Raw genomic sequence first — 27,696 nt, 5'->3', positions numbered from 1 at the left:
AACCATCTTCATCACACATCTGGGAAGGACACTAGATAAGATTAAAGAAGAAGGTGGAAGCATTTCAATAAATGACGTGAGAATAAACTACCTCTGCTTTGCAGATGGCACCGCCCTGATTGAAGAAGATGCAGCAAGGTTGGAAAGGACACTGCAAACACTATACACAGAAGGAAAAAGATATGGACTAAATGTCAATTTTGAAAAAACTAAAACAATGATATTCGAACAGCAGGAGTTACAAAGTTACCATTGAAGGATTTCAACTGGAAAATGTGGAACACTTCACATATCTTGGATGCCACATGACGCATGACTTGGACCCAAAAAAAAGAGGTAAAAATTAGAATAGCTAGATCAACAGCTATCTTAAAAGCTATGGACAAAATATGGAAGAGCCGAGCTATAAAGATACACACTAAACTGCGCAGTGTGGAAACCTGTATCTTCAGCAGCATGCTCTATGGATGTGAGGCCTGAGTACTCCTGAGAGAATCTGAAAGGAGGATATTAGCATTTGGGAGGAAGTGCTATAGAAAGATCCTGAGGATAAGCTGGATCCAGAAAGTGAACAATGAGGAAATCTATAGATGAATACAACCAAAAGAAAACCTGATACAGAAAATAATCAAAAGGAAACTACATCTATTTGGCCATGTATGTAGAATGAACGATGAGAGAAAATTAAAAACGTTGCTGTTTGGAATGATTGAAGGAAAGAACAAAAGAGGAAGACAAAACAGAGAATGGGACGATGACATTATCAAATGGTGTGGAAACTCTATACACAAATTGAGTCATCTTGCACAAAATAGAATGCAGTGGAAGAATCTTATCAAGATGGTATCAGATACCTATGGGCATTGAACCCATGATTGTTGTTGATTAATAGGCAGGGGAGAGTGCCAGGGAAGACGTGGAATTTATGCATCAGCAGATTAGTACAATGAGTACAGGTCAGGTAATTATTATGGTAAAACTTCAACTTCAGAGACAAAGATTGGAAGGCGGAAAGATCACATTGGAGGAAGGTAATGGAATTTATACGCTTGCTGAGAGATAATTAATTGAAGCAGAATGTGATGGAGGAGATTGTATGAGAGTGTTGGATCATGTTATAGGGTGAGAAGACCTGTGCATAACTGAGGTGGTTACACAGTCTCTGATTGGGGAAAGTGGTCATGTAGTCTTAACTTGGGAGTAACAAAACACGTGGAAAATGCATTTAAGAATGGGATATATGTTGAACTACAATGCAGGTGATTATGAACACTTAGGAAGCAGCTTGAAGCAGTACCATAGCACATGAAGATCAGCAAGGGAAGGATGTGCACAATGCATTGGGGGGGGGGAGTTAAGGGGTATCTGGAGGAAGCAATATCGCACTGTATACCCAAGATAAGGAGGGTAAATCAGGTGGTAGTTCTGTTATGTCGTGACATTTCCTTAATTTTATATCTTTATTGTGTTCTTCTTCCTATTTTATTAATCTTAAATTATCACTGTGTAGTGTTATCATTTTAACTATGTACTTCTATGGTCTATACTCATGAAACTAACATAACACTGCACTCTCGCATTTACTGTAAATTCTATCCAGACAATTGGCCGATTCTTAGAATGATTAAGAATATTAAATAAATAACAAAGGGTAGACCTCTGAAAGGTGCCCTATCCTCAGTAATACGATCTGGAATCACCTCCTAAATCAGGTTTTTGGCAATATTTATTTGATGAAGCTGTGCCAGCCAGAACCCTAGTTAGAAATTCCTCTTAACCAAGGAGTAACCCTCAGAAAATATACTAAGCTAATCAATTCATTAATTGCGTCTTATCTCAGTTTATCTATGTCACTTAATTTACTTTAGTTTGCAGTCATGGTCTCTGTCAATTAATTCTATCCCACTCAGACTCAGATATTAGCAAGCAGTGCATTGGATTCAATTCAAGGCACAAACCAGGATAAGATATTCAAGATAAATTTATTAAATTCCTAAAGTTACACATTTACAAGAATAAACTCAATTGGAATATAGGTATCCTAAGTAAAAAGGTTAAGCATAGCAACTGCATCTTATACAGTCATACCTCGACTTATGTTACCTAGACTAACGCGAATCCGGAGTTACGCGGTTACGTATTCCCATCCCGCTTCACGCCTCACCACTAGTCGTATCTTTCAGGCGCCGGCCGCATTCGCCAGTGTAGCACATGCTGTGAACAAGCACTGACGTGTTTTGCGTGGTCTCCATTCATACATGATTTTTATTGTCTACAAACTTTGCGATTGTTTAATGTTATGTTCTTGATAAAAATTTTATCACATAAAAAATAATAATATCATCCAAAAGAAGCAAGTCCAATTCTTCTACTGCTAGCAAGAAAAGAAAAACATTGACTTTGGAAACAAAACTCAACATTATTAAGAATTTTGAAGGCAGAATGAAAATTTGTGAGCTAGCAAAGAAGTTCGATCTACAGGAATCCACAGTAAGAACAATCATAAAAGAAACGTTTACAGATTTTGGAGGACATAGATTCTAACGAGGAACGAATTGTAGCCACAAGGCAAGGAATAAAAAAATCACTGGCTTGCTATGAAGAAATTTTGCGTGACAAGAAAAAGACATTATGCCGTCAGACGAATCTATTAGATTTTATGAAACCATCGACATCGAAATAAATTTCTTTTTTTTATGTACGAAAAACTACAATTATGATTATATTTCTTAAAAAATATAGGTGTTTTTGTAAACCTTTGGTCCCAATTGTATGTTTGTATACATAAATTACGTGCAAAATTATACCCCAAGTTAAGCGAATTCAACTTATGTGCTTTTTTGTTGGTCCCACCTATCGCATAACTTCGAGGTTTTACTGTACAACAATTTAAGCATAGGTTAATTCTATAGCACAAAATTTGTTAGCATCCTTCAAATATCCTTACTAGTCTACACATTCTCTCAAATTAATTCAATCACATCGGTAACTTTATAGATCATACTCACAACAATTCAAACTACAATTCATTCAATTAATTACCTGAGAAATAGCCCTAAGACTTAAAACACTGCTATCCAATATTTGCTATAGTCCTTTTCCTACAAGTATAGAGTTCTGAAACATAACATCTCTTTTCTTCTATATCACAATATCTCTTTCTTAACATAGAATTACAAAAGGTTTTAACATTACCATATTTCTGGAAGTATATTACTTCTGTCCTCTTATCCTTACTTCATCCCACGGAATGTCCGGTCTTCTAGAAGATTGTCTCACAGGCTAGGCTTGGACTTCATTGTTCTGCTTTTCTTTCCCATCGTGGACTAGAAACAGCATGGCTCAGATCAATCCACGTGGACGTATATATGTTGGTCAGTTCCTTCAAGCTTGTTCGGAATGCTGCCGATTATCCCCTCGTCGATTCCTTCTGCACAACATCTCGAAACGATGGCCGTGAATAACTACACGCTATCGATCAGATCCCGAACTCAAACTCGCCCCTGACTTCACAAGGAAATCCAAAGTAGACTAAAGACCTCAAAAAAAAAAAAAAAAAAAGCCTCTTGCAAGGGGGGTAAACCCCTTTTATATCTTCTACCTTTGGCGCCCTCTTCACTACCATACCTCTGTTCTCGGCACCCTCTTTTGCACACGTGTCGTATATTCTATTCGCGTCTTCCTGGAGAACTCCATGTGTGTGCTGCGTCTTCCTGGAAAACACCGAGCACGTGCTGTTCCGCACGTAAACAATTTGCCGTAGGCTACACAATTCACCTGAAGCTTTCATTAGTGGACTCTGAAGTTACTATTGTTGGATCCTAATTCGTCTTATCCTATACCTTGGATCCGACATGTTATTTACTATGATGTTCTTAAACAAAATAGAAGGTTGCTAGTTGATTTCTAATTCAAATATAAAGAAAGTTTATATTTAAAGACTGCGCCACTTTATATCTGAATTAGTTCAAGAATTGAAGATAAACCAACTCAACTATCTCTCCTTTTAGGTGTTAATATTATATATACTGGCCGAGTATGTTTAACTTATTTATCACTCCCGCTTTGGTTCGAATATTTTATGAACGGTGCAGTAAAAGAGATTCAGGCAAAACACAACTTTAGATTAACAAAAACAAACATTTAATTTTAGAATCACAAATTTTACACTTAAATTCAAATCAGTAATTAAGATATCAAAAACATTTTAGCTTCTCTGATAAGTACAATCATTCAAACTCAGACAATGGTAAATCTGTTATCTCTAGTACAGTTTTCACACAGTTCCTTTTAACTATTTAATAAAGTTCCTTAATGATCATTCACATCAATATCTCATAGTTCTTTAAGTTTCAAATACAATAAAATTGCAGTAACACCTCTTTACAAGCAAACACTTTTAAATTTAGACTTCAGCTAATCTTCGCAATAGTTACTGTTAACATAAGGAAATTCTAGGATGAAACACACATCTCTGCATAAGAATATTAAAGGTTGGAATAATCTTACCGATAATCTTTTTTCTTCATCTACTTACACACAAACATTTTTTTATAACTGTAAACACTTTAAACAGTATACGGCACTCATTAAATAAATCTTCTAAGCAATAACTGAATTAATCGTTGGTCACTATACACATAAACAAACGTTCTTGCATGAAATACTACTGATCACTTATGAATTAAGGCAATACACAATAATTCCTTAACATGAGGTTTTCATATGCACAGCTGTTCATTCTTCCTACATTCATTTAATTCTTTAGGCAATATATTTCTAAGCACAGCTAACGGTAACCTCAACTTTACAGCCTCTACTATTCCCTAATAACTCTGTGCTTTGCTTCATGGTTCTGTATGTCCTTGAAAGGTCGGACCTGAAATTGAATCTTAACTCAAATATCGCTAGTCTATTTAGTAGTCACTTAGCTGTCTTCCGTAGCTATAATTGTTATTCTACAATTTATTAGCTAACCGCCTCTCGACTAGTAGACTTTATTAGCTGCTTGAGTGACTTGCCGACTCGCTATTATCGCACTGTGATTCCCGAATGCCGAAAGCTCCGATTCCAACCTAATGTCAATCCTCTCCTTTTTCTCTCTCTTAATTCCTCTAATCTCCCCTTAATTAATTAATAATTTCAGCGTTCATCGCTTATATATCTGTTCTTCCCATCTAAATTATTCTCGTGATTTCTTTCTAAAACTCTTTTCAATAAACCTTCTCCTCACATGGTGTTCCAAAACGTGCAAGCTATCTAACATACGTTTCCATGACAACCAAACAAAATATAATAAATTGAGGTATTGCATAACGCTAAACTTCTACAAATAGGAATAAATAAAGAATATTTACATTTCAATTAATGCGCAGTTAAATTATCAAATACAAGTTCTTATAATATTAATATAGTAATGAATAAAATAGCTTAATAATATTTAATACAGTCATTTCATTATTAATACATATATCTTTGATTAATTAATTAAATATTAGATAAAATTAAAGGTAGTTTATGAATATTAAATTGTAAAATACGTTGTTTACATTAAATAATATCTACAAGTCTAGCCTTTGTGATGGAAGATCGATTCTGAAGCAAATAATAATTACTCCAATCTCTATATATTCAGAATCCAACACTATGCCCTAACATATATCTTATAAAGAATACTTCTTTCATTATAATTTCTTATAAACAAATGACAGTGTTTACCTTTAAGTAATATTGCAATAATTGTACTAGCATATCGTTCTTTAAATAATTAGTATCTTTACCTATGTATAAGCATTTTCATTATTGTTTAGCCAAACTTGTTGAATTTTGAACAAAACATTTCTTTAAGGAAATCTTTTCATTCAAGATCCAACAGTTCAATGAGTAGTATCATTAAGCTGAATTGCAAGAAACGAAAATACTGCAGAAGATATATAAGGAGAAAGGTGACCAGCATCGTAAGGAAGGCAAAATCTGTAAAATGTTTTCTTAATGTTTTGTAAAATCTGTAAAATGTTTTGGGAGATGGACAAAATTAGGGAAACTAAAGCAGCAATGTATTTGGGAGGATGCAAGTGAGCATTTGTGCGGACCCAAGAAGTGGGCCAGTGTAAGATTGTAGTTTATTTGTTCTCCAAACTAAATGAGACCTTCATTAAACATTCAAGACACAGAGTTGTTTATTTAAACTTATGTGTCGGTTAAACATGTTACTAATGATTATTCACAACACAGCAGTGAAAAAATTAAAATGATTTTATTCCAATATTTTGTCTGGCATTCAATGAGGCACAGTCAAGGAAAAAAGATAGCATGGAAGACAGTAATTTGAATAAGAACACAGAACATCAAGTGGAGCATTGTCATTTTGATTACATCATTGGGAACAGTCAAAGGTGGCCAGTATTTTTCCCCCCTCCAAATTTAAACACAAACTAGTCTTCCATATTTTCGGATGGACACCATACATATTTAATTAAGGTTAGGAATATTCTGCAAAGCATAAGAAGATTCCCAGAATGATTGTCCTTTTTCAATTACAGTCTTTTTTAAAGTAACAAATTTCCATCTGACTGCATGTAGGGTTTTGAACATGTGGTCTGCTAATCACTTTGTCCATATTGGTTCATTATCATCATCAAATTCCTGCCATGTACCCTCAAGGGGTGTACAGGATATGATAGTACTATTTGAAAAAAATTACATCATTACTAACTTCCTATCTACAATTTTCCTCCAAATCAGTCTGTTACTTGTCAAGACTCCAACATTATCAGATCTTATATTTCTATTGTCTAAGGCACTTTGTACAGTATCAATCCACCTATATCTTGGTCTTCCTCTGGGTCGTTTTGCTGCCAACATGGCAGAGAACACTTGTTTTGCTAATCTTTCTTCACCCATTCTGTTTAAGTGACCATACCACCTGAGATTAGCTCTGCTAACGCATTCCTGGATGCTGACAATGTCAAGTTCTTTCCTAATATCCTTGTTTTTAATATGATATTGCCATTGATGCCATCTGTTCACGCCTCTAATCATTCTCAGGACTCTCATATCTGCGGTCTCTAGTCTTTGGTCAAGTATTTTACTTCTGACCCAGCTCTCAGATCCATAAGTTAAAACTGGTTTGAACACTGTCTTGTATACAGCTAATTTAGTGTTCCAACTAATTTCTCTCTTATTCCATATGAATTTATTCAATTGACTTCCCACCATACCAGCTTTGCTGATTCTGTTGTCTATTTCTATATTGAATTTACCATCTTCACTAAAAATCGTGCCTATGTAGCTTAAATGTTTTACTTGTTCCACAGGTTCTCCATTCACAATGCAGTTGACATTTTCAATGCTTCTGCCTATATTCATTGTCTTTGTCTTTTTATTTTTTATTGCTGACCTTCATAAAATATCTATTACAACAGTTATTCAATTTAGTCAGAGAATCTTGCAGACTTGTAGCAGATTTATTTAGAAGTATAACATCATCCGCATAAAGCAAAGAGCTGACATTAACATCTCCAATTTTGATATCAGGTTAAATACCACATTCCTTCATAATGTGATCCATATAGATAATGAATAACAGAGGGGATAATGTACATCCTTGTCTCACACCAGATTTAACATTAAACAATCTTCCTGTACTTCCTTCAATTATAACTGCTGACTTACAACTCAAATAAAGACTAAGTATTGCTTGATATAATGCCCCACTGACACCATATAATTGTATTGTATTGAATAACTTCTCTCTTGGCACCTTGTCGTATGCCTTTTCCAGATCGACAAAACTTAAATACAGATCTTTGTTATATTCCCATGCTTTCTCGAATATCTGTCGTAAAGTGAAGATCTGATCCTGACATCCTCTATTTGGCCTGAATCCAGCTTTTCTTCAACAATTCTTCTCAATCGTTTCTCAAGTATACTTGCATAGATCTTGCCAGGAACACTTAGTAGGGAAATACCTCTGTAATTCTCACATTCAGTTTTATTTCCCTTTTTATATATGGGTACTATGAGAGCTCTACTCCAATTATCGGGAATTCATACCTCTGTCCAGACTTTCTGAACTATGCAGTGCAACCACTGTAAGACTTTTATACCACCATACTTCAGCATTTCTGGTCGAATATCATCTACTCCTGCTGCTTTTCCACATTTTAAGCCTTTGATGGCTTTTTTCTACTTCAAGTATGGATATGTATTCCAGACTGCATGCTTAGTCAGTGTTTTTTACCACAGTGATGTCATCACTGCTTGTTTCATTTAGCAATTTTTCAAAGTAATTACTTCATACTTCAAGGATATCTTTTTCTTCCGTTTTCATGTCACCTGTATCATCTCTAACTGTTTTTACAGCACTCTTTCTTCCATTCCTAAGCTTCTTCAACAACTTCCAGAATATTTTGCCACCTTCTTGATATTTATTTTCTATATTCTTGCCAAAGTCCTGCCATGACTTTTGTTTAGCAAGTTTTACACAGTGTTTAGCATTCTTGCATTTGTCTCTGTATTCTCTAAGAGCACAAGCTGACTTATTTGCCAGGAACTTTTGATATGCTTTCTTCTTTTCCTTCACTGCCTCTTTAACTTCCTGTGTCCAGCATGGAGTTCTGGTTTTTCTATCCTTGCAGACAACCTCACCATATGGCTCTCTGGCTGAATAAATCAGGGTTTTCTCCAAGGTTTGGTTCCTGCTCTCAAACTCTTTCATTTTTTCTTAAATAATCTTTGTGTATTTTAGTCTGCAATTCACATCTGAGAGCTGCTCAGCTTTTATTCACTTTAAAACTTTCTTACATGGTATTCTTTTCAATATGAAATTCAATTTCATCCTGCTCAAGACTAAATAGTGATTGCTTTTAATTTCAAATTCTCTGTCCACTCTGGTGTCCTGCACCAGGGAGAAAACATCACTATCAACAATAACATAATCAATGAGACTTTTCTTATTCCTTGCCTCTTCTCTCCATGTGAATTGGTGCACATTTTTATGTTGGAACATGGTGTTAGTAATAACCAATGTCCTGAGCAGAAATCCAACAGATATTTGCCATTATTATTAGCTTTGCTCTTTTCTCCAAATTTTCCCAAAATATTTTTGTATGTCTCACAATCATTTCCTACTCTGCTATTTAGATCCCCAACAAGGACCAACTTTTCTTTTTTTATTGTGTCAGTTGCTTTTTCTAAAGCATCAAAAAATTCCTCCACTTCTATCTTAGTAGAACTTTCTGTGGGACCATAGGCAGAAATAAGTCTCACTGCCCAGTTCCCCATTCTCATATTTGCCCACATTACTCTACTTGAGACTGACTACCATTCAAGAAGATTAGCCTCATATTTTGTGTTGAATGCTATGGCTACTCCTTCTTTTCCTTGATTGTCATTGCCTGAATATAACATTTTGTATTTATTGCTCAGAAAGATCTCACAAGATTTTGTCTTTTGTCACCCCTATTATGTCGATCAGGTACTTATCTAAATCTTCAGCTAGCTCCATTTCTTTGCCATTCAGGCTTCTTATTTGATAGTACCGATCTTTAACTGTGGTGATGTTAAGTTGGGGTGTGTTTTCAGATTTGTTCAAGTAGCTGACTTTTTGCTATTCGCCCTGGTTCCCTGGCGAAAACAACGGGGTGGCCTTGTTTAACCAGGCGACGACCCAGCCAGCATGAAATTTTGTCATGTTGTACCATCATTTTTTATTTAGGTTTAACCAATAAGAATACAATTTAGTCGGCTAAATCCCAAATTGCCAGCCCATCCTCATTCGTTCAGTATCCAAGTAGATACCCAATAAGGTGCACCACGAGTAGGTGAGGATTGGACATTAGGTCAGAAGCCCTGGTCGGTTCTCCGCATTTCTTTAAAGGGTATGTGGAGGGCTCCTCTCAGTTATACAGCTTTGACTCTTAAGCACCCCTGACCCTTAAGAGGCTATGTAAATTCTGAGTTCTCTCCTTTTAGCAATAATCAATACAAATTAATCTATTACTTGTGAACACTTCAATATTGTCATATCTAACATGTGCTTCTAAGGCACTTCTGACTGACTCAATCCACCTAAACCTTGGTCTTTCCTCTGGGTCTCTTTTCTGTTATCTTGGCATTAAACACCTGTTGTGCTAATCTTTCCTCACCTATTCTATTTAAGTGGCCATATAACCTTCAATTAGCTCTGCTGACACATTCTTGAATGCTAATAATGTTAAGTTCCTTCTAATATCTTCATTTATAATATGATTCAGCCATTGGTTCACTCCCCTAATTTTTCTCAGAACCCTCATATCTCTGGTCTATAGTCTTTGATGAAGTGCTTTATTTCTAACCAAACTATCAGATCCATAACTTAAAAAACGTGTTTGAACACCGTCTTGTATACTGCTAGTTTGATGTTTTGGCTAATTTCTCTCTTATTCTACATAAATTTATTCAAAGTTCCTTCTAATATCTTCACTTATAATATGATTCAGCCATTGGTTCACTCCCCTAATTTTTCTCAGAACCCTCATATCTCTGGTCTATAGTCTTTGATGAAGTGCTTTATTTCTAACCAAACTATCAGATCCATAACTTAAAAAATGGGTTTGAACACTGTCTTGTATACTGCTAGTTTGATGTTTTGGCTAATTTCTCTCTTATTCCATATAAATTTATTCAGCAGGCTACTCACTATACCAACTTTGCTTATTCTGTTATCTATTTCCAGATTTAACTTGCCATCTTCTCTAAAAACAGTGCTTAAATAGCTGAAATATTTTACTTGTTATACAGGATCTCCATTCAGAATGCAGCTGAAGTTTTCTACACACCTGCCTATTTTCATAGTTTTCATCTTTTTATTGCTGATTTTCATATCAAATTTGTTACAATTCCACTAGACAATCCTGGTTTGCACTGTTTATAAATACATCATCATCTGCATAAAGCAAAGAGCAAAATTTGACATCTCCAATTCTAATATCAGGCGTAATGCCACTTTTTTTCCCTTTCATAATGTGATCCATATAGATGATTAATAAGAGTAGAGATAACGAGCATTATCTCTACTCTTATTAATCATCTATATGGATCATTTATAATGGAGTTAGGTGTCTGGAGAGAGTCTTTTACACCTGATTTTACATCAAACCATCTTCCTGTATTTCCTTCAATTCTAACTGCTGACTGAGAACTTAAATATAGACTTATGTATTGTCTCTGTATAATGTTCCATTCACACCATATAATTGTAGTGTCTTGAAAAGCATTTCTCTGGGCACCTTGTCACATGCCTTTTCCAGATCTACAAAACTTAGTACAGATCCTTGGCACATTCCTATGATTTCTCAACTATTTGTCTTAAAGTGAAAATCTGATTTAGACAATCTCTATTTGGGCAGAACTCAGCTTGTTTTTCTCCAAGTTTCTCTTCCATAATCTTTCTCAACCTCTTTTCAAGTATGCTTGCGTAAATCTTACCTGAACACTTAGTAAACAAAGTCCTCTGTAATTATCACATTCAGCTTTATTCCCTTTTTTTATAGATGTGTACTATGAGAGCTCCACTCCAATCATCAGGAATTCGACCTACTGACCAGGCCCTCTGAATTATACAGTGTAGCATAATTGAGAACATTTATACCTCCATACTTAGCATGTCTGGTTCAATATCATCTACTCTAGCAGCCTTTCCACATTTCAAGTTTTTGACAGTTTTTTTCTACATCAAATATTGATATGCACTCCTCTTTGCATTCCTCTTGAAAATTTTCTAGCATTGCTCTGTCACTGCTTGGTTTGTTTAACAATTTTTCAAAATAATTACTCTATACATCTAGGGTATCTTTCTCTTTAGTTCTTATGTCACTTTTATCATCTTTGATTCCTTTTACAGTACTCTTTCAATTTCTAAGCTTCTTCAATAGCCTCTAGAACATTTTGCCCACCTTCCTGATATTTATTTTCCATACTTACCAAAGTCTTCCGAAGGTGTTTAAGGGTCAAAGCTATATAACTGAGATGAAACCTCCACATAGCCTTTAAAGGAATGCAGAGAACCGATCAGGGCTTCTGATCTAATATCCAATCCTCACTCTGTTGGGTATCTACCTGGATACTGAACGAACGAGGATGGGGTGGCAATTTCGGATTTAGCCATCCAAATTTTATTCTTATTGGCTTAAACCAAAATAAAAACTGATGGTACATGACCAAAGTCTTCCTTTGACTTTTATTTGGCTACTTTTACACATAGCATAACTCTCTTACAATTTTCTCTGTATTCTTTTAGGACATCTGCCGACTTATTTGCTAGGAACGTTTGGTATGCTTTCTTCTTTTACTTTTTCTGTCCACCATAGTGTTTGTTATTTTTTTTATCCTTGAAGACAATTTAAGCACATACTTTCCTAGCTGAATCAATCTCAATCAAATGTCTTCTTCAAAGTTTGCAATGAGACTCCAAGGTTTGATTCTTGTTTTCAATTTGTTTCATTTTTTCTTCAATAATATTTGTATAGTCAAGTCTACAAACTGAAGACTCGAGCCATCCAGGACCACCTGTTTTGCCTGTAAAAGTTGCTCAATTTTAATTCTTTTTAAAGTAACTCTTAAAATTAGCAGAAATAGCTCTTTATTGCTGTAATTATCACATCTGGTTTGCTTATGCCATTGCCACACGAAGGATGATGAAAGGTGAGCAAAGTCTTCCACTGAGTCTGATTTTCTCTGACAATGCTGAACATATGATGAAACATGAAATATTAGAAGCTGTCTGAGATGTTTGTATTGGGCGATGTGAAATGATTATGAATATGGTTGAGGCTTCATGTATTTTATGGTGAACGATTTAAACTGAGAATGATTCACTACCACAGCTCCAAATCCACTACACAGTCACATGTGTGGACATCCCTATTTGGCAAGCAATGATTATGCTATGAAGTGGAATACCTGGATATCCTAGAAGCCATAAAGTCACCACAGAAATGCCCTGGACACGGAGAAGGAAACCTCCGCAACACCAATAGTACACTAGTACCAATATGAGGACTACCATTAGTACACTAGTACCAATATGAGGACTAAAGTTTTTATTTTATTTTATTTTTTATGCAATCCAGAAACCCTGTTCTAGAGACCAAACAGAACATTTTTCAAACTACTTCAGACCTCTATATATTAAAAATGATTTTTCTTTCCTGGATATGAATAATAGTCCGTGCGGTTAGCCTAGTGGCTATGCGCTTCGCAACCATATGCCTGGGGAAGGAGTGTCCTAGGTTCGATTCCCGTCGGTGACGTGAGGAGCTGAAGGATCTTCCTCAGCAATAGCCAAGTTAGCCAGTCTTGGGCGTGGACAGCAGGGTTTTTTCCTCAGTTTATTCTGGGGTTTTTCATCCCGCACAGCAGGCAAACTGGCCTTGAGAACTTAACACTACAGGCCATAGGATATACCAGGACATAGGGCTGACCACCTTATCCTGTAAATGGATTGAGGTCCGATGATCAATGGACCCTCGACACCGCAAGGTAAAAAGAGGGTATAAAGAAGATGATGAAGATGATGGATATGAACAAAGACTAAAATGTAGGATGCGACAATGTTGGAGATCTGACAAATAATAGATGATCTATTAGAAGATTGTTGATAGTAAGCTAATAATAACAGAATGTTATTTATGATTATGAAATTAATATGTAAAAAAGTAAGATAATTTAATAAACTAAGTTATTTACTTAGTTTATTAAAAGTTCAATTACTAGTTTCATACAACAATATTTTGTAGTTCAGATTGATACAATGAAACACAAAGATAAAAGAGTAGTAATATAGAAATTTATAAATAACAAGCCGTTCATTTTTTTAATTCATTCAACACGTGACATTTGTTGGATGTAGGAACAAGATATCATGAGTGTGGTTCATTGTTACAGGATATAATATATTTTATCCAATAGCCTAATTCATCTGCACATAGATCTCTTTTGTATGCTGCCCAGAGATCATTTAATATCAGTTTGTTATTACTCTGGGCCAGACTTCATATCATCTCACTAGCCTCTTTAAATCTGCATACATAAATATTAAATTTTGTGTATGGTATTTTGGTGATTTGCCAATTGACCTGGTGGTTTTCAATGGTGGTGTGAAAGGCCAATCCAGATTTATGTAATATTTTTTCTCCACATCTCTGAAATGTGATTTTTGATGTTTCTCCAGAACATCCCATTTGTCAAACATTTCAAACAATTGTAATTTATAGATTTTATAAAGTACCAATCTGTTCATAGGTTGATGTGGTTGTTTAGGTTATCCTAACATCTTGGAGATTTTTTGTAGAGGTCTCAAGGCAACTTGTAAGTTGTGTTCTTGTATGACTTTTGGCCATTTTGTCTGTAACGTTCTTGATATAGGGTAAAGAAACTTAAAAGTTGCCTTTAGACCTCTACAAAAAATCTCCATAATGTTAAGATAGCCTAGACAACCACATCAATCTATGAAGAGACTGAGAGTTCATAAAATCTATTGCAATTGCAGTGTTTGTTACATTCTGGAGAAATCTGTCAAGAACATGTCAGAGATGTGGAAAAAAAAAATTTGTGCATTTCACACCACTAATGATAACCATGAAGTCAACTGGCAAATCACCAAAATATCATACATAGAATGTAATAGTTATGTATGCAAATTTAAAGAGGGCTAGCGAGATGATGCAATGTCTGACCAGTGTAAAAAAACCCAAGGCCTAATATTAAATGATCTCTGAGCAGTATACATAAGAGATCTATGTGTGGATGAATTAGGCTAAGGGACAAAATATGTCATATCCTGTAACAATGGCCCATGCTCATGATATCTCATTCCTGCATCCAACGTCTGTCAAGTGTTGAATGAATTTAAAAACTGTTATTTAAAAATCTCTATGTTAATACCTCTTCTTTGTTGAAAGTTTATTTTTCACTTGGTTTAGAGTATAATAAATTTAGTTTAATCCTTTATCCAAGTGTGAGCAAACAAAGTTTGCACCTGAAAGTATGTTCAGGACTGGGGTAAGGTGGTACAACACCAGGGCACTCCTTGCAAAGGTGGAGCAAGCTACCAACACACCTGCTAATGCTTCTGCCTGGTATCTCCACTTGGGCCTGGCTCCCACTGAAGAGACCTCAATAAAGGTTGAAACTAGTCTGGGTTGTGACCCTTCCCTTAATGCATAATATTAGACATATCTGCAAGGAGATGTGTTTTGCATTATGGGATATACTGAGATAGGTGTGTTGGTAGCTTGCTCCACTTTTGCAAGGAGTGTCCTGGCGTTGTACCACCTTACTCTAGTCCTGAACATACTTTCAGGTGCAAACTTTGTTTGCTCACACTTGGATAAAGGATTAAACTAAATTTATTATACCTCTTCTTTATTTGTTTTATTGTGTCAATCTGAAGAAGTACACAATACTGTTGTACAAAATTAGTAATTGATTTATTAAATTCTCACTTTTTTTAGGTTTTTTTTTTTTTTTTTTGCCAGTATTTATTTCATACTTATGAATATAAGTATGAAATAAAGCCACAAGAATATAAACTTCACAGAATGTTATTTAGTACCTGTACACCTTCTTGTAGATACATTTCAGGAAATTATCCTAATCCTGCACATGAGATGCTGCAAAAAAAGATTATATTTAATGCTATATGATGGTTGAAAAGGAACTTATTTATACATCTCTGAAGAGGTGGAGGTTGAAATTGATGGAGGGAATAGCATGACAAATTCGAGTAGCTGAAATAACAGAAGAATGTTAAGCTGGTTCAATAGGTTCAGCTTACTGTGAATTAACATTTATGGGTTTTTTTTTTTTTGTTTTGTTTTAACAAGCTTAAAAGAAATGGAGGAAGAGTAGCCAGTTCAGTAGAACATCTATTTTTACAGTCGAGGAGTAGCACCCTGAATGGAAAAAGTAAATCAAGGATTACATAGTTATGGAGGATGTGGTGTATTTGTGCCAGGAAAAACTAGAAGTGCAAGTAAGCTTAAACACAGAAATGCTATCTTGCACAGAAGTAATTATATTATTAAAAGTATGGAGAGATGAAATAATTCTTGAAATAAGAACTGAATTTTGATAGCATCAAAGTATTTATATATTTTAAATCATATTTTAACTTTTAAAGCTATCTCAAGCAATTCTTCCTTAGAAGTCACTTCTTATATATGTGGAAAAGTAATAAAGTCTAATATACAGACTTTAAAATCTTAAATCATGATTATTTCAGAACAGTATCCTTTCAAATATGGTAAACTTACAATGTTCTGGCACAAAATTTATGTTGAAAAAGCAAACAGTACATGTCTTTATATTTACCTTTTCAGGTAGCTGAGATTCCACTTCTTTCTTTAACCGTCTCAAAAGGAAGGGACGCAGTACTTTATGAAGACGTCTAATAATCAAAATAGTTTCTTCCTCATTGAGTTCGACCTTAAATATCAAAGACATTATATTCTCTTTCAGGATATCTATGACTACATTTAACAAGTTTTGTTATATATGAGGTGGTATCAAAAAGTTTCGAGACTAGCTCTGTTTACGAGAAATTACTTTATTTATCTACGTTTATATGTTACCGCTAAAGTGCGAAAACCATTAATGTGCACATTACCTAGCTAATCTGCAGATTAACTGATTTGCTCTGTTAACGTGCGTAATCAAGAGTTTTCCGCATTTTACCTAGGTAACGTGCACATTAACGGCTTCCGTATCGTTAAAGTTCAAAAGTTTGTTACTCTCCTTTCCGTACTCCTTCCTCCCTCTCCCTCCACTTTGAGTTTGGTTTTTTAATAAGTAAACATAATTTTATCATATGTTTTTTTTCTTAATTGTAATAATATTTTAAACCGTTTGATTCCTTGTATTATATTAATTGATTGATGATTGATTCTATCAACTAATTTGTTGATTGTTTGATTGTATTAACTTGATTCTTTAGATATCAAAAAATAAATAAATAACATTATCTTAATTTAAACATACAGAAACGTTGCTGTTGTTCCAGCAAAGATCTTATTTTCACTTTAACGAGTGCCTAGTAGGTAATGTGCAGATTACCTAGGTAATTTGAGAAATGAAACAATTTTCTGCACATTAACGGATCACCATAGTTAATCTGCACAATACCTAGATAATCTGCAGAATAACTGATTTCTGCACTTTAGCGGTAACATATACACTATCACCTTCAAAATAGTCCCGTTGCATATCAATACAGAGTGCCCAGCGTTATTGCCACTTCTGGAATATGTCCTGGAAGTCTTCTTTTCGAAGCAGGTCAAGCACCTTATGCGATTCGCGCTGGATCTCTGAAATGGTGTCAAAACGGTGACCTTTGAGCTGGATCTTCATCTTCAGGAAGAGGGTGAAGTCTGCAGGAGCCAAATCTAGCAACTCATGTGTGAGGAGAGCTTGGTGCATTGTCGTCGTGGAGCATCTAGTTTTTCGCATGCCACAGATCTGGTCGCTTTCGCCGAATGTCCTCCCTCGGACGCCTTAAAACCTGGCAGGTAGAACTCGCTATTGACGGTCTGGCCCCGAGGATGAATTCTCAATGCACAATGCCGCGAATGTCGAAAAAGACTATGAGCATGAACTTGGTCGAGCTGCGGACCTGCCTCGCCTTTTTCAGTGGTGGAGATGATGGGCTCTTCCACTGTGAAGACTGTTGCTTCGTCTCAGGTTCGTCCTGTACACCCAAGTTTCGTCACTGGTAATGATCCTCGAATTTCACGTTTTTTCAAATGTGAATTTCACGTTTGTTCTTTGTTCTAACTTGCTGTCCATGACGAAATCGCAGATGTGGTAACGCAGGTGGTCAGAATAGCATCAGTTGCACAGCTCCCGTTGTACACAGGACGATGTCTTTCGGCACACAGACTTATAAAGGTAGGTGCTCCCTGTGACTGCAGCCTTGTGCTGCCATCTGTTGGTGTGTTACAGACCTAGTCTCGAAACTTTTTTTGATACCACCTCATGTATGTATATATATATATATATATATATATATATAGTCAATTCTCACCATACTGAAGTTGTAGGGACAAAGGATAGCCTACTATAGTGAATTTCTCAATGATTTAGAATACCAATGAGAAGGAATGGAATGCTTCTAACGAGAAGGCATTCCATTCTCACTGTAACAAACAAACTAGCAAAATGAAGCACAATTTATTATTCAAAATACTTTTTTTTTATCACCAGAAAAATGCATCGATTTACTGCATTATAATGAAGTAGAAAACATTAACACAAATGCATGTTGGGTCAATAGTGGAGTATTGTCCGTGAATGAGCATTGCACGAGTCATGTTTACAAGTTGTCTACTCATGTAGACTACGTTAATTTATCAATTCAATGTTGCTAAATGCAAGGTTTTACACTCTTCACTAACTCAGAACCCTGTTAATTTCAATGCTGGTAAAATACTATCCTGCCTTATTTCTTACAAGAAAGAACAGTTTCATCCATCCTTTACTCTTACACAAAATACTGAAACCTTCAGAAATGATGAAAGCACTATTGTTTAATTTTTGAATTATGGATATGGAAGAAACCATTAAGAATCCCATGGGCTGGCTGCAACAATTAGAGAATATAAAGACAGAATGCTCCTTGGAGGTTATGATCAGTAAACAGATATTAATGTCCTTTGGACATATTATGTGAGTAGATGAATCACTGGGGAAGGCTAATATATTGGGGAAGATTGAGCATATAAGAAGGAGAGGAAACTCCTTCTTATATTTTCTAAAACAGTGAACGGTTGGAAGTTGGACATTGCTTTAACAAATCTACCTTTCACAGCTTTATAGCATCTCCATCTTTCATAATTTTTGTCAAGTTTAACTAGCTTTTTATCCCAACGCTGTCCTCCTTTTAATGTCTTCTTCACATTGATGATCATTTCTTATTCTGGACCCTAGTAAATCAAAATTTTCAACCACCTTTATATTATTGTATGAACTTATGATTCAAGGAATAAATCATAAATACATACAAACTGCCAGATGCCATTAGCCAAGCCTTTTGGATTTCCCTCTTAACTAATAGAATCACCTGCTCCAGATCTTCCTTAGTTTCCTCCATGGGTTGCATTCTCTGCATATCTTAAATTATTTACTTTTCTGCTTCCAATTTTAATTCCTGTTAGGTCTTTATCTAAGTCAGTCAATCTCATATGTTCACTACACATATTAAAAAGGCAGGGCAGCAATATACAACGCTGCTGCACCCCTTTTTCTATTTGAATACTGTATTTTACTGGTGTTTCTTGGTTGTCATACAGTTTTTATGATTAAGAGAATTAGATGCTCAGGTATTTCCATTACTCTCATCTCTTTTCACAGTCTGTTTATGACCAACATAATCAAATGCGTTCTCATAACCAATAAACAAATCAATACTTTCATTTGAAATTCTCTTGTTCTTTTCATAATCCATCTCAGGCTTCCTATTTGATCTCCAGTTTCCTCTACCTCTCCTAAAACCCACCTGTACTTCTGACATTTCATTTATCTAGTTATGCTGAAAGTAATCCAAAAAAAAAAAAAAAAAAAAAAATGGAGCCACATATGGCTCCATCCTTTTATTTATTTATTTTGGGGGGGGGGGGGGGGGTGATTACTTTCAGTATAATTTTACTTACATGTGAAATGAGAGCAATAGTTCTGCAATTCTCATAATCGTGGGATTTTACTTTTATTTTTTTTATTTTTTTTTTTTGGAACTGGGAGGAATACTGATGTTTCCAATCTCTGGGTGTGTGTGCTTTTTTTTCTGAATATGTTAACAGATTTCAGTTAATATATTAACTATGTTGTTCCTCACTGTTTGTTCTCAACAATTCCACTGATGCTATATCAGCTCAAGCTAATTTTCCTTTCGGCAGCTATTCCAATGCCTATATCACTTTCCATTATCATAGGTTCCTCAACAAATTCTCCTTCAATATATATCTTTCATGTAGAAATTGTCTACATACTGTTTCCATCTTCCCCACACCCACAACATCAAACTTTTTCTCTGATTACTTTTTACTACTCTCAATATAGAAATAAACTTTGCTGTAACTTCATTTATCTTTCTAAACAGATCTATTGTTCTTCTTGTAATATTGCTTTTTTTTTTCAATTTCCATGCACTTTTTGTTTAAATGTTTCTCTTTCCTAGCCTGTCTCTGAAAATCTGCAGTCAACTGTGGAATGCCGCATTTATTTCTCAGAAGTTTCATTTTTCATCTTTTTTTCTCCTGCTATTTGAAGAGCTTGTTCTGACAGCCATTTACAATCTTTCTTTCATGTTGATTTAATCAGATTCTTCCATGGCTCGACTATTACATTATATTTTGCTTCTTCCCACAGTTCAGTTCTTCTAATTCTCTTTCTGTCTTATTTAAGCTTCTTAATTTCTTCTAACAGATAAATTTAGATACTGAACATTAATCATGACTTATTTTTAATGGTATTAACAACATCAAATGAACTATTTTATAAAAAGATGTTTTTATATGGCCAAGAAAGTACGGTGCAGATATTTGAGTTCTGTGGACAGAGCTGTATTACTGGAACAAATGGCTGTGGCTCTGTATATAAGTGTTTTTCTTGACACACTAGTTACCCACCTTTCAGATGGATCACTATCCTTTTCCATTCACAGAAAGCCAACACACACACACACACACACACACACACACACACACACACACACACACACACACACACACACACACACACACAGGAAGATATCTACATAAACAATTGCATCATCATCCAGTCCAACAGTATGGCATTTTAAAAACACTTCCACACAGAGCCAGAGCCATTTGTTTTAATGATACAGCTCTGTCCACAGAACTCAAATATCTGCACCATACTTTCTTGGCCAATGGCTACAATTCCTACAAGACAGATAAAACACTGCATAGTCCCATTACTTCTCCCTCCTCTAATACACAGGAACACAACAATACCATTTCTATTCCCTATGTCAGAGGTACATCAGAAAAGATAGCCAAAGTACTAATGAAACATGGCCTTTGCACCAATTCAAAGCTCATGTTAATTTAGCAACTCTAATCTGCTTGCCTAAGGATAAACTTCACCTTCTAGCATACCCTGGAGTGTATGAAGTTCCTTGTGACTGTGACTTGGCCTACTATGAGCAGATATGCAGATCTGTTAACATCCACCTTGAAGAACATAAAAAATATCTTTGCTGCCATTAATATGGTAAGTCAGGACACTGCTAAACAATGATATGGACACCTCTTCACACAGGATTAGATGGAAGAAAAAACTAATGTGCTAGTTAGAAGTTGTTACAGATCCAAAAGATTATTTTTTGAGTCAACCATGGCTATGGAGAATTCTCCGAACCTAAACAAATATGGTTGCATTAATTTACCAAAAATCTGGGAGACTGTTATCTTAAGTGCAACTCCCACAAAGCTGTATATATATATATTTTTTTTTTTACAACATTAGATGGCACCAAAAAAATAGGACTTTAGATCTTTTGTCTGTTACAATTGTATTGTTTCACTTACTCATTGTCATCACTTATACATGCTGTGTTATGCTCTGATGCTGCTGCTTTCAAATTCAGCGAGTCCATTCGCTATTCTTAATTTCTTTTCAATTTCTACTTTAAATGCTTTGTTTATATGGGTTGAATCAAATCAGATACAAACTTTGTTTCTTTCTTCTTATTCTTATGCCGAGTTTGTTTATTTTGCAGGATGAAAAACTTTAGTTTCTGGTAGCAAAAACTCTGCCACCTCCATATAAGACCAACTAACTCACTTCAGATGAAAAGCCCTGATAAAGATTCTCAACAAATAATTCATGATCTGATCCTTAGTCTATGTCAAGTAGTGTTTTTGATGCTCTGACAGCGCTTATCCACTTTCTGTTGGCAATAATATAATCTGAATTCTGCATTCACCATTAGCTAAATTCTATATGCACAATATTCTTATGCATATATATTGTTGAAAGTAAGTGTTTGCAATAAATAAACTGTTCTCAAAACATAACTAATTCTTTTTCCTGCTTCAGACTTTCAAACCAAACTTTCAAATGATGCCTTGTTCTTCTTTTTACTCCCACTTTTACATTCCAATCACATAATATCAATAGAAAATCTGCCTTATCAATACCATTCATAATTTCCTGTAAAATACTTCTGTCATCTTCACTTGCATCTGTAGTGGGTGCATACACCCGTATGAATGTGAAGTTCACTGGAAGTGCCTTTATTCTGATGATTATTTTTTTAAAAACTGGGTTATATCCCAAAATGTATTTTTTTCATATTCTTTCTGAGTGCCACTGTAATTTTTCTAAAACATTCATGCTGAGAATAATAAATTCTAAAGTTACCAGTATGAAAATGACCCATTCCTGTCCATCTACGTTCACTTATTCATTAAATCTTAACCTGAATTCTTTCATTTCTTTCTTTATCAGTTCTAGTCTTTGTTGATACATACTTGTTACATTCCATGTTCAGTAAAGCAGATGAAATTCTTCTGAAATTAACTTCGGAAGATGAACTTCCTGACAGCATTAATCTGGCTTCATCATTCTTGTTAATTTCATTCAAAGTTTCCCTCTGCTTTTCCACAGTAATCATTTTGATGCCTTTCAGTCTGGATGTCCCATCCTTTGGTACATCTTCTTTTCAGCCATTTTCTGCCCACTGCTGGACAAAGCCCCCCCCCCCCCTTCTCTTCTGGATAGATGTCTGACCCATTTCCTAAAATGGAAATGGGCTTCCATTCTGCTTATGGTGAAGTATGATGTCAGTGATGTGAGTCTGGCTTCTTATCCAGGTGTTTCACTTATCTTTTGATGTGATGCCCAGCATTACCCTCTCCATTTTTCTTTGGGTTGTTGTTAGTTTATTTGCCAGTGCTTTTGTTAGAGACCAAGTTTCACAACCATATGCAATGACTGGGACATCGTTGTTTTGAAAAATGCTTTCAATTTTCTAAATGCACTCCAAGCAAGTTGAACTCCTATTTATTTCCTTTTGGAGTCCACAGTATAGATCAATGAGATGACCTAAGTATGTATATGAACACACTCTTTCCAAGAAATTGTTTTCTATTATTATGTTTTTTGGTGTTACAAAATGATTAAACATGACTTTCGGCACTATATCTCAGTAACGTAAGTCTCTGTTCATAACCAAAAAAGTGCAAAGTGCAAAGTTTACTTGAAAATACTGATTAGTGCAAACTGTTCTGCTACCTCAGGGTTATGTGAAGGTTGGAAGAAATGGAAAGATCCATTTGGCAATTAGCATTAGGATGATGTTTTTTAAAGTGAAAAGAATCAAAATCAGACAGCTTTCAGAGAAGAACTGTAAAATCAAATATTACTGAATCAAAAAAGAATGACTTTGGTGGCAAAATCTAAAATCATTGTCTGATTTAATCAGGAGGCATGTGGTCCAGTTGTCTGCAAAATTAAAAAATTAAAATTTCATAGAAATCTTGAGAAGAGGAAGCCCCCCCCCCCAAAAAAAAAGAGTTCCTGACAAGTAAGTCATCAGCACCCTGAGAGAATCCACAGAAAAATGTAAGCCAGCTAAACTGTGTGTGTAAAAGTAGCTAAAGTTGTGGACAGACATCGGTAAGAGAATACAAGTTAAATATCACAGAGGCAAAATGTTCTGGGGGCTATTGTAGAAATGGGTGAAAAACACTAAAAAAGGAATTAGATGATAAAAGTGAAAGGTGAACATAAACATATGCTGGATGTCAGGAGTAATTACATGAGAAAGACGGTTAAATGAGAAAAATTAAAGGAAGACTGTATTAAATTCTTTAATTGAAGAAAGATTATTAAATGATAGTGACAGAATTATCGTAAAAAATATTCAACAGGAATGGAATCAAAAGTACCTATCAAAATTTCAGGTAGAAGCAACCAGCAGAAATCTGAAATGTGGAAAGGCAGCCGAAGCAAATAACATTCAATGAGAAACGCTGAAATATGGAGATATATGTTTCTCAGAATTGTGGAACAAATTGGGTTCACAATAAATAGGCATATTGATCACTACATCCATTTACTGGATTAGTTATTGCTTTAAGACAAAATCAAAAAGTCATAGTAATGTAACAAGGATCTCCACAAAGTTTTGTAGACCTGGAGAAAGATAATGAAAGCAAAAAAAAGTTTGAAAACCTACCTACAATTAGATGGTATAAATGGAATGCTGTACAGAGTGAGCTTCTATTTGTTATAAATCAGCAATTAAAATTGAAGGAGGTACAGGAAGATTATTTGATGTAAAATAAGACAAGGGTGCTACCTCCAAAGTTATTCATCATTTATATGGATAATATAAGAAAGTGGCATCAACCTGACAATGAAATCAAATATGCAACTTAGCTCCTTACTTTATGATGGTGTCGATACAAAATTAATAACGGAAAAAACTCACATACAAAGATTATTTAATAGTGTAATTTTCGCCTGTGTGTCACAGGCATCTTCAGTACATATTAAGCTCAAATTAAACAACTGACAATTCCAAAAAGCGCCACCTAAGTAGCTGGTGTAAGATAACTAAAAAGGTCAATAAATTTCCTAAAATAAAAAAATAAATAAAAAAAATCAAAAAAAAAAAATCAATACAATAAAAAGTTAGGTAAGATTAGCTGATATGTAAAGTACTAGCTATCTCCCATAAAGGGGATAGATGTAAGCCGTTGGATCTGTTTAAATTAGGAGAATGAAGTAGAGTTTCACATGTTTCTTTATAAAGGCATTCCATTAGGAATTGACTTTTGTGAAGAACTCTTGTCTTTCTCCAGCGAACTCTATGTCTAGTGAAGATGGCATGTTCTACAAGTCCAGACTTTTCAGGTTTAAAGTATTCAATATAAGATTGGTGTTCTTCTAGCTGAATAGAGGCAGATCTTCCCATTTGTCCGAAATAAGATAATCCACAAGAGCACGGAATCTGGTAGACACCTGGATGATTAAGATGTGGAGGCTTGTCCTTAGGAGAAGTGAAAAAGGTGGAGATTTTTCTAAACAGTCGAAAGGCAACAAAAATATTCAGTCGTTTTAAAACCTTTGCTATACGTTCACTGATGCCTTGTACATAAGGGATAGGAATGCGCATTATTTCTTCTGTGTTTGAAGAGGAAGACATATTAAAACTACTCAAAGTTCTTTTAATGAAGAAATTCTTATAACCATTAGATAGAAAGGAAGAAGTTATATATTGTAGTTCTTTCTGCAAAAGATCGTATGAAGAACCAGTGTTTTAATAGTTCCTGCCTTTTGACTGGGATGGTGATGAGATTCCGCATGGATATAATGGCCTGTATGAGTCTTCTTTCTATAAACCAAGAAATGTAGGTTACCATCTGGTTGGCGAAGAATTAGAAGATCTAAAAAGGCTAACGGCTTATTTGATTTTACTTCTAGGGTAAACTTGATCCTAGGATGAAGTGCGTTTAACTTAGTGAGAAATTGTTGAAGTCATCCGAAGAGCCATTCCACACAGAAAAATGTCATTGACATATCTGAACCAATGAGTAGGTCTGGGAGAAATGTTGTCAAAGATACGTTGTTCAAAATGCTCCATAAAGAAATTGGAGATAGTAGGAGAAAGAGGATTGCCCATTGCTGTTCCTTCAATTTGTTGATACAACTTATATTTAAAGGAAAAATAACCAGAATGTATTACAAAATCAGATAATTTTACAATGTCTGAAGGAAATTCCTGTTGCAGTAATTCAATGCTTTCAGAAAGAGGCACATTGGTAAATAAAGAAACAACATCTAAACTGATCATGATATCAGGAACGTCCAAATGAAGATCTGAAATTTTATTTTTGAAATCCAAAGTATTTTTTATATAAGTATGAGTTCTTCTAGTTGAAGAGGAGAGTAAATTTGATAAAAAATTTTGAGATTTTGTAAGTGGGGCAACCTAAACGTATAGTAAAAGTTTTAAAACCACTGAATATTTTTGTTGCCTTTCAACCGTTTAGAAAAATCTCCACCTTTATCACTTCTCCTAAGGACAAGCTTCCACATCTTAATCATCCAGGTGTCTACCAGATTCCGTGCTCTTGTGGATTATTTTATTTCCGACAAACGGGAAGATCTGCCTCTATTCGGCTAGAAGAACACCAATCTTATATTGAATACTTTAAACCTGAAAAGTCTGGACTTGCAGAACATGCCATCTTCACTAGACATAGAGTTCATTAGAGAAAGACAAGAGTTCTTCACAAATGTCAGTTCCTAATGGAATGCCTTTATAAAGAAGCATGTGAAACTCTACTTCATTCTCCTAATTTAAACAGATCCAACGGCTTACATCTATCCCCTTTATGGGAGATAGCTAGTACTTTACATATCGGCTAATCTTACCTAACTTTTTATTGTATTGATTTTTTTTATTTATTTTTTTTATTTTAGGAAATTTATTGACCTTTTTAGTTATCTTACACCAGCTACTTAGGTGGTGCTTTTGGAATTGTCAGTTATTGTTTAATTTGAGCTTAATATGTACTGAAGATGCCTGTGACACACAGGCGAAAATTATACTATTAAATAATCTTTGTACATGATTTTTTTCCGTTATTAATTTTGTATCGATATGTCTACTCACAGTATACCTCTTTTAAAATTTATGATGGTGTAGATGATGTTCAATCCTAAATAAATCTAATACAAGTCTTCAGGACTCTAATTAAACTGACTCTTGTAACAAGTTTGGTGTGAAAATCAATAATAAACAGACAAACTATGAGAATAAGTATAAAGCTGGAAAATATCAACTGCATTCTGAATCATATAGATCAAGTAAAATGCTTTGAATTACTTTGGTAGAAGTTTTAGTGAAGATGGCAAATTGAATTTGGAAACAGATAACACAATAAATTTGGAAGGCTGGTGACACAATTTATATGGAAGAAGAAATAGCTTAGCCTAAATACTTAACCAACCATATGTTTACTAAATTAGTAAACACAATGGTATTCAAACCGATTTTTTAATCACAAATCTGAGAGTCTGGATAGAAATAAAACATTTGGTGAAAGACTCAGAGACTGCAGTCACAAGATGATTCTGAGAAAAATTAGGGCAAAGAACAGATGGCATCAGTGGTAGAAACATAACAAGGAAGATAGCAGAAAGGAACTTGCCATTGCTATTGTTAGCATGCATTAACAAATCGTTCAATAATATTTGGGAACAACTAATTAAAGACAGTATGGTTACTTTAACAGAATGGAAGAAGAAGAAGAAAGATATGCAAAAGAGTATCTGATGGCAAGAAAAAGAACACAGAGAATGGTGATTCATTTAAAAGGGAATTTCAAATGTGAGATGTGAATATATTGGAGGTATGACAAATAATGGATTAATTTGGAAGAAAAGTGTTAAACAGGCAAACAAAATGCTATTGTGGTGTCCTGTAGTATTTTAGTACTATCATAGCAACTTGTACAGTCTTTGAGTAGACATCAAGAATTTGTTAATGATTCTCATGAATCATCAATATTGACAACAGTTATGTCTGCACCTTTTGAATCTGTTTAGATATGTGCAATGTATGGCCAAAAAACTGAGAAGGAACTCTCATTCCAACAAATTCAATATTAACAAGTTCCTTCTTTA

General features: G+C 34.8%; 1 protein-coding gene across 6 annotated transcripts in view; it reads right to left on the bottom strand.

Annotated features, from left to right (window-relative positions):
• Positions 1-27,696, bottom strand: part of brm (ATP-dependent helicase brm) — a 677,861-nt gene that overhangs the window by 305,321 nt on the left and 344,844 nt on the right. For all 6 annotated transcript variants that reach the window (XM_090410652.1, XM_090410651.1, XM_090410655.1 and 3 more), the window contains one exon: positions 16,354-16,467. In XM_090410652.1, coding sequence (XP_090266778.1) covers positions 16,354-16,467 — 114 coding nt within the window. The remainder of the gene's footprint in view (positions 1-16,353; positions 16,468-27,696) is intronic.

This window comes from Typopeltis vanoorti, chromosome 20 (genome assembly GCF_054136105.1).
Source record: "Typopeltis vanoorti isolate ZY-2024b chromosome 20, IOZ_Tvanoo_1.0, whole genome shotgun sequence".
Taxonomy (NCBI): domain Eukaryota; kingdom Metazoa; phylum Arthropoda; class Arachnida; order Uropygi; family Thelyphonidae; genus Typopeltis; species Typopeltis vanoorti.
This window is presented reverse-complemented; position numbering and strand designations above follow the sequence as displayed.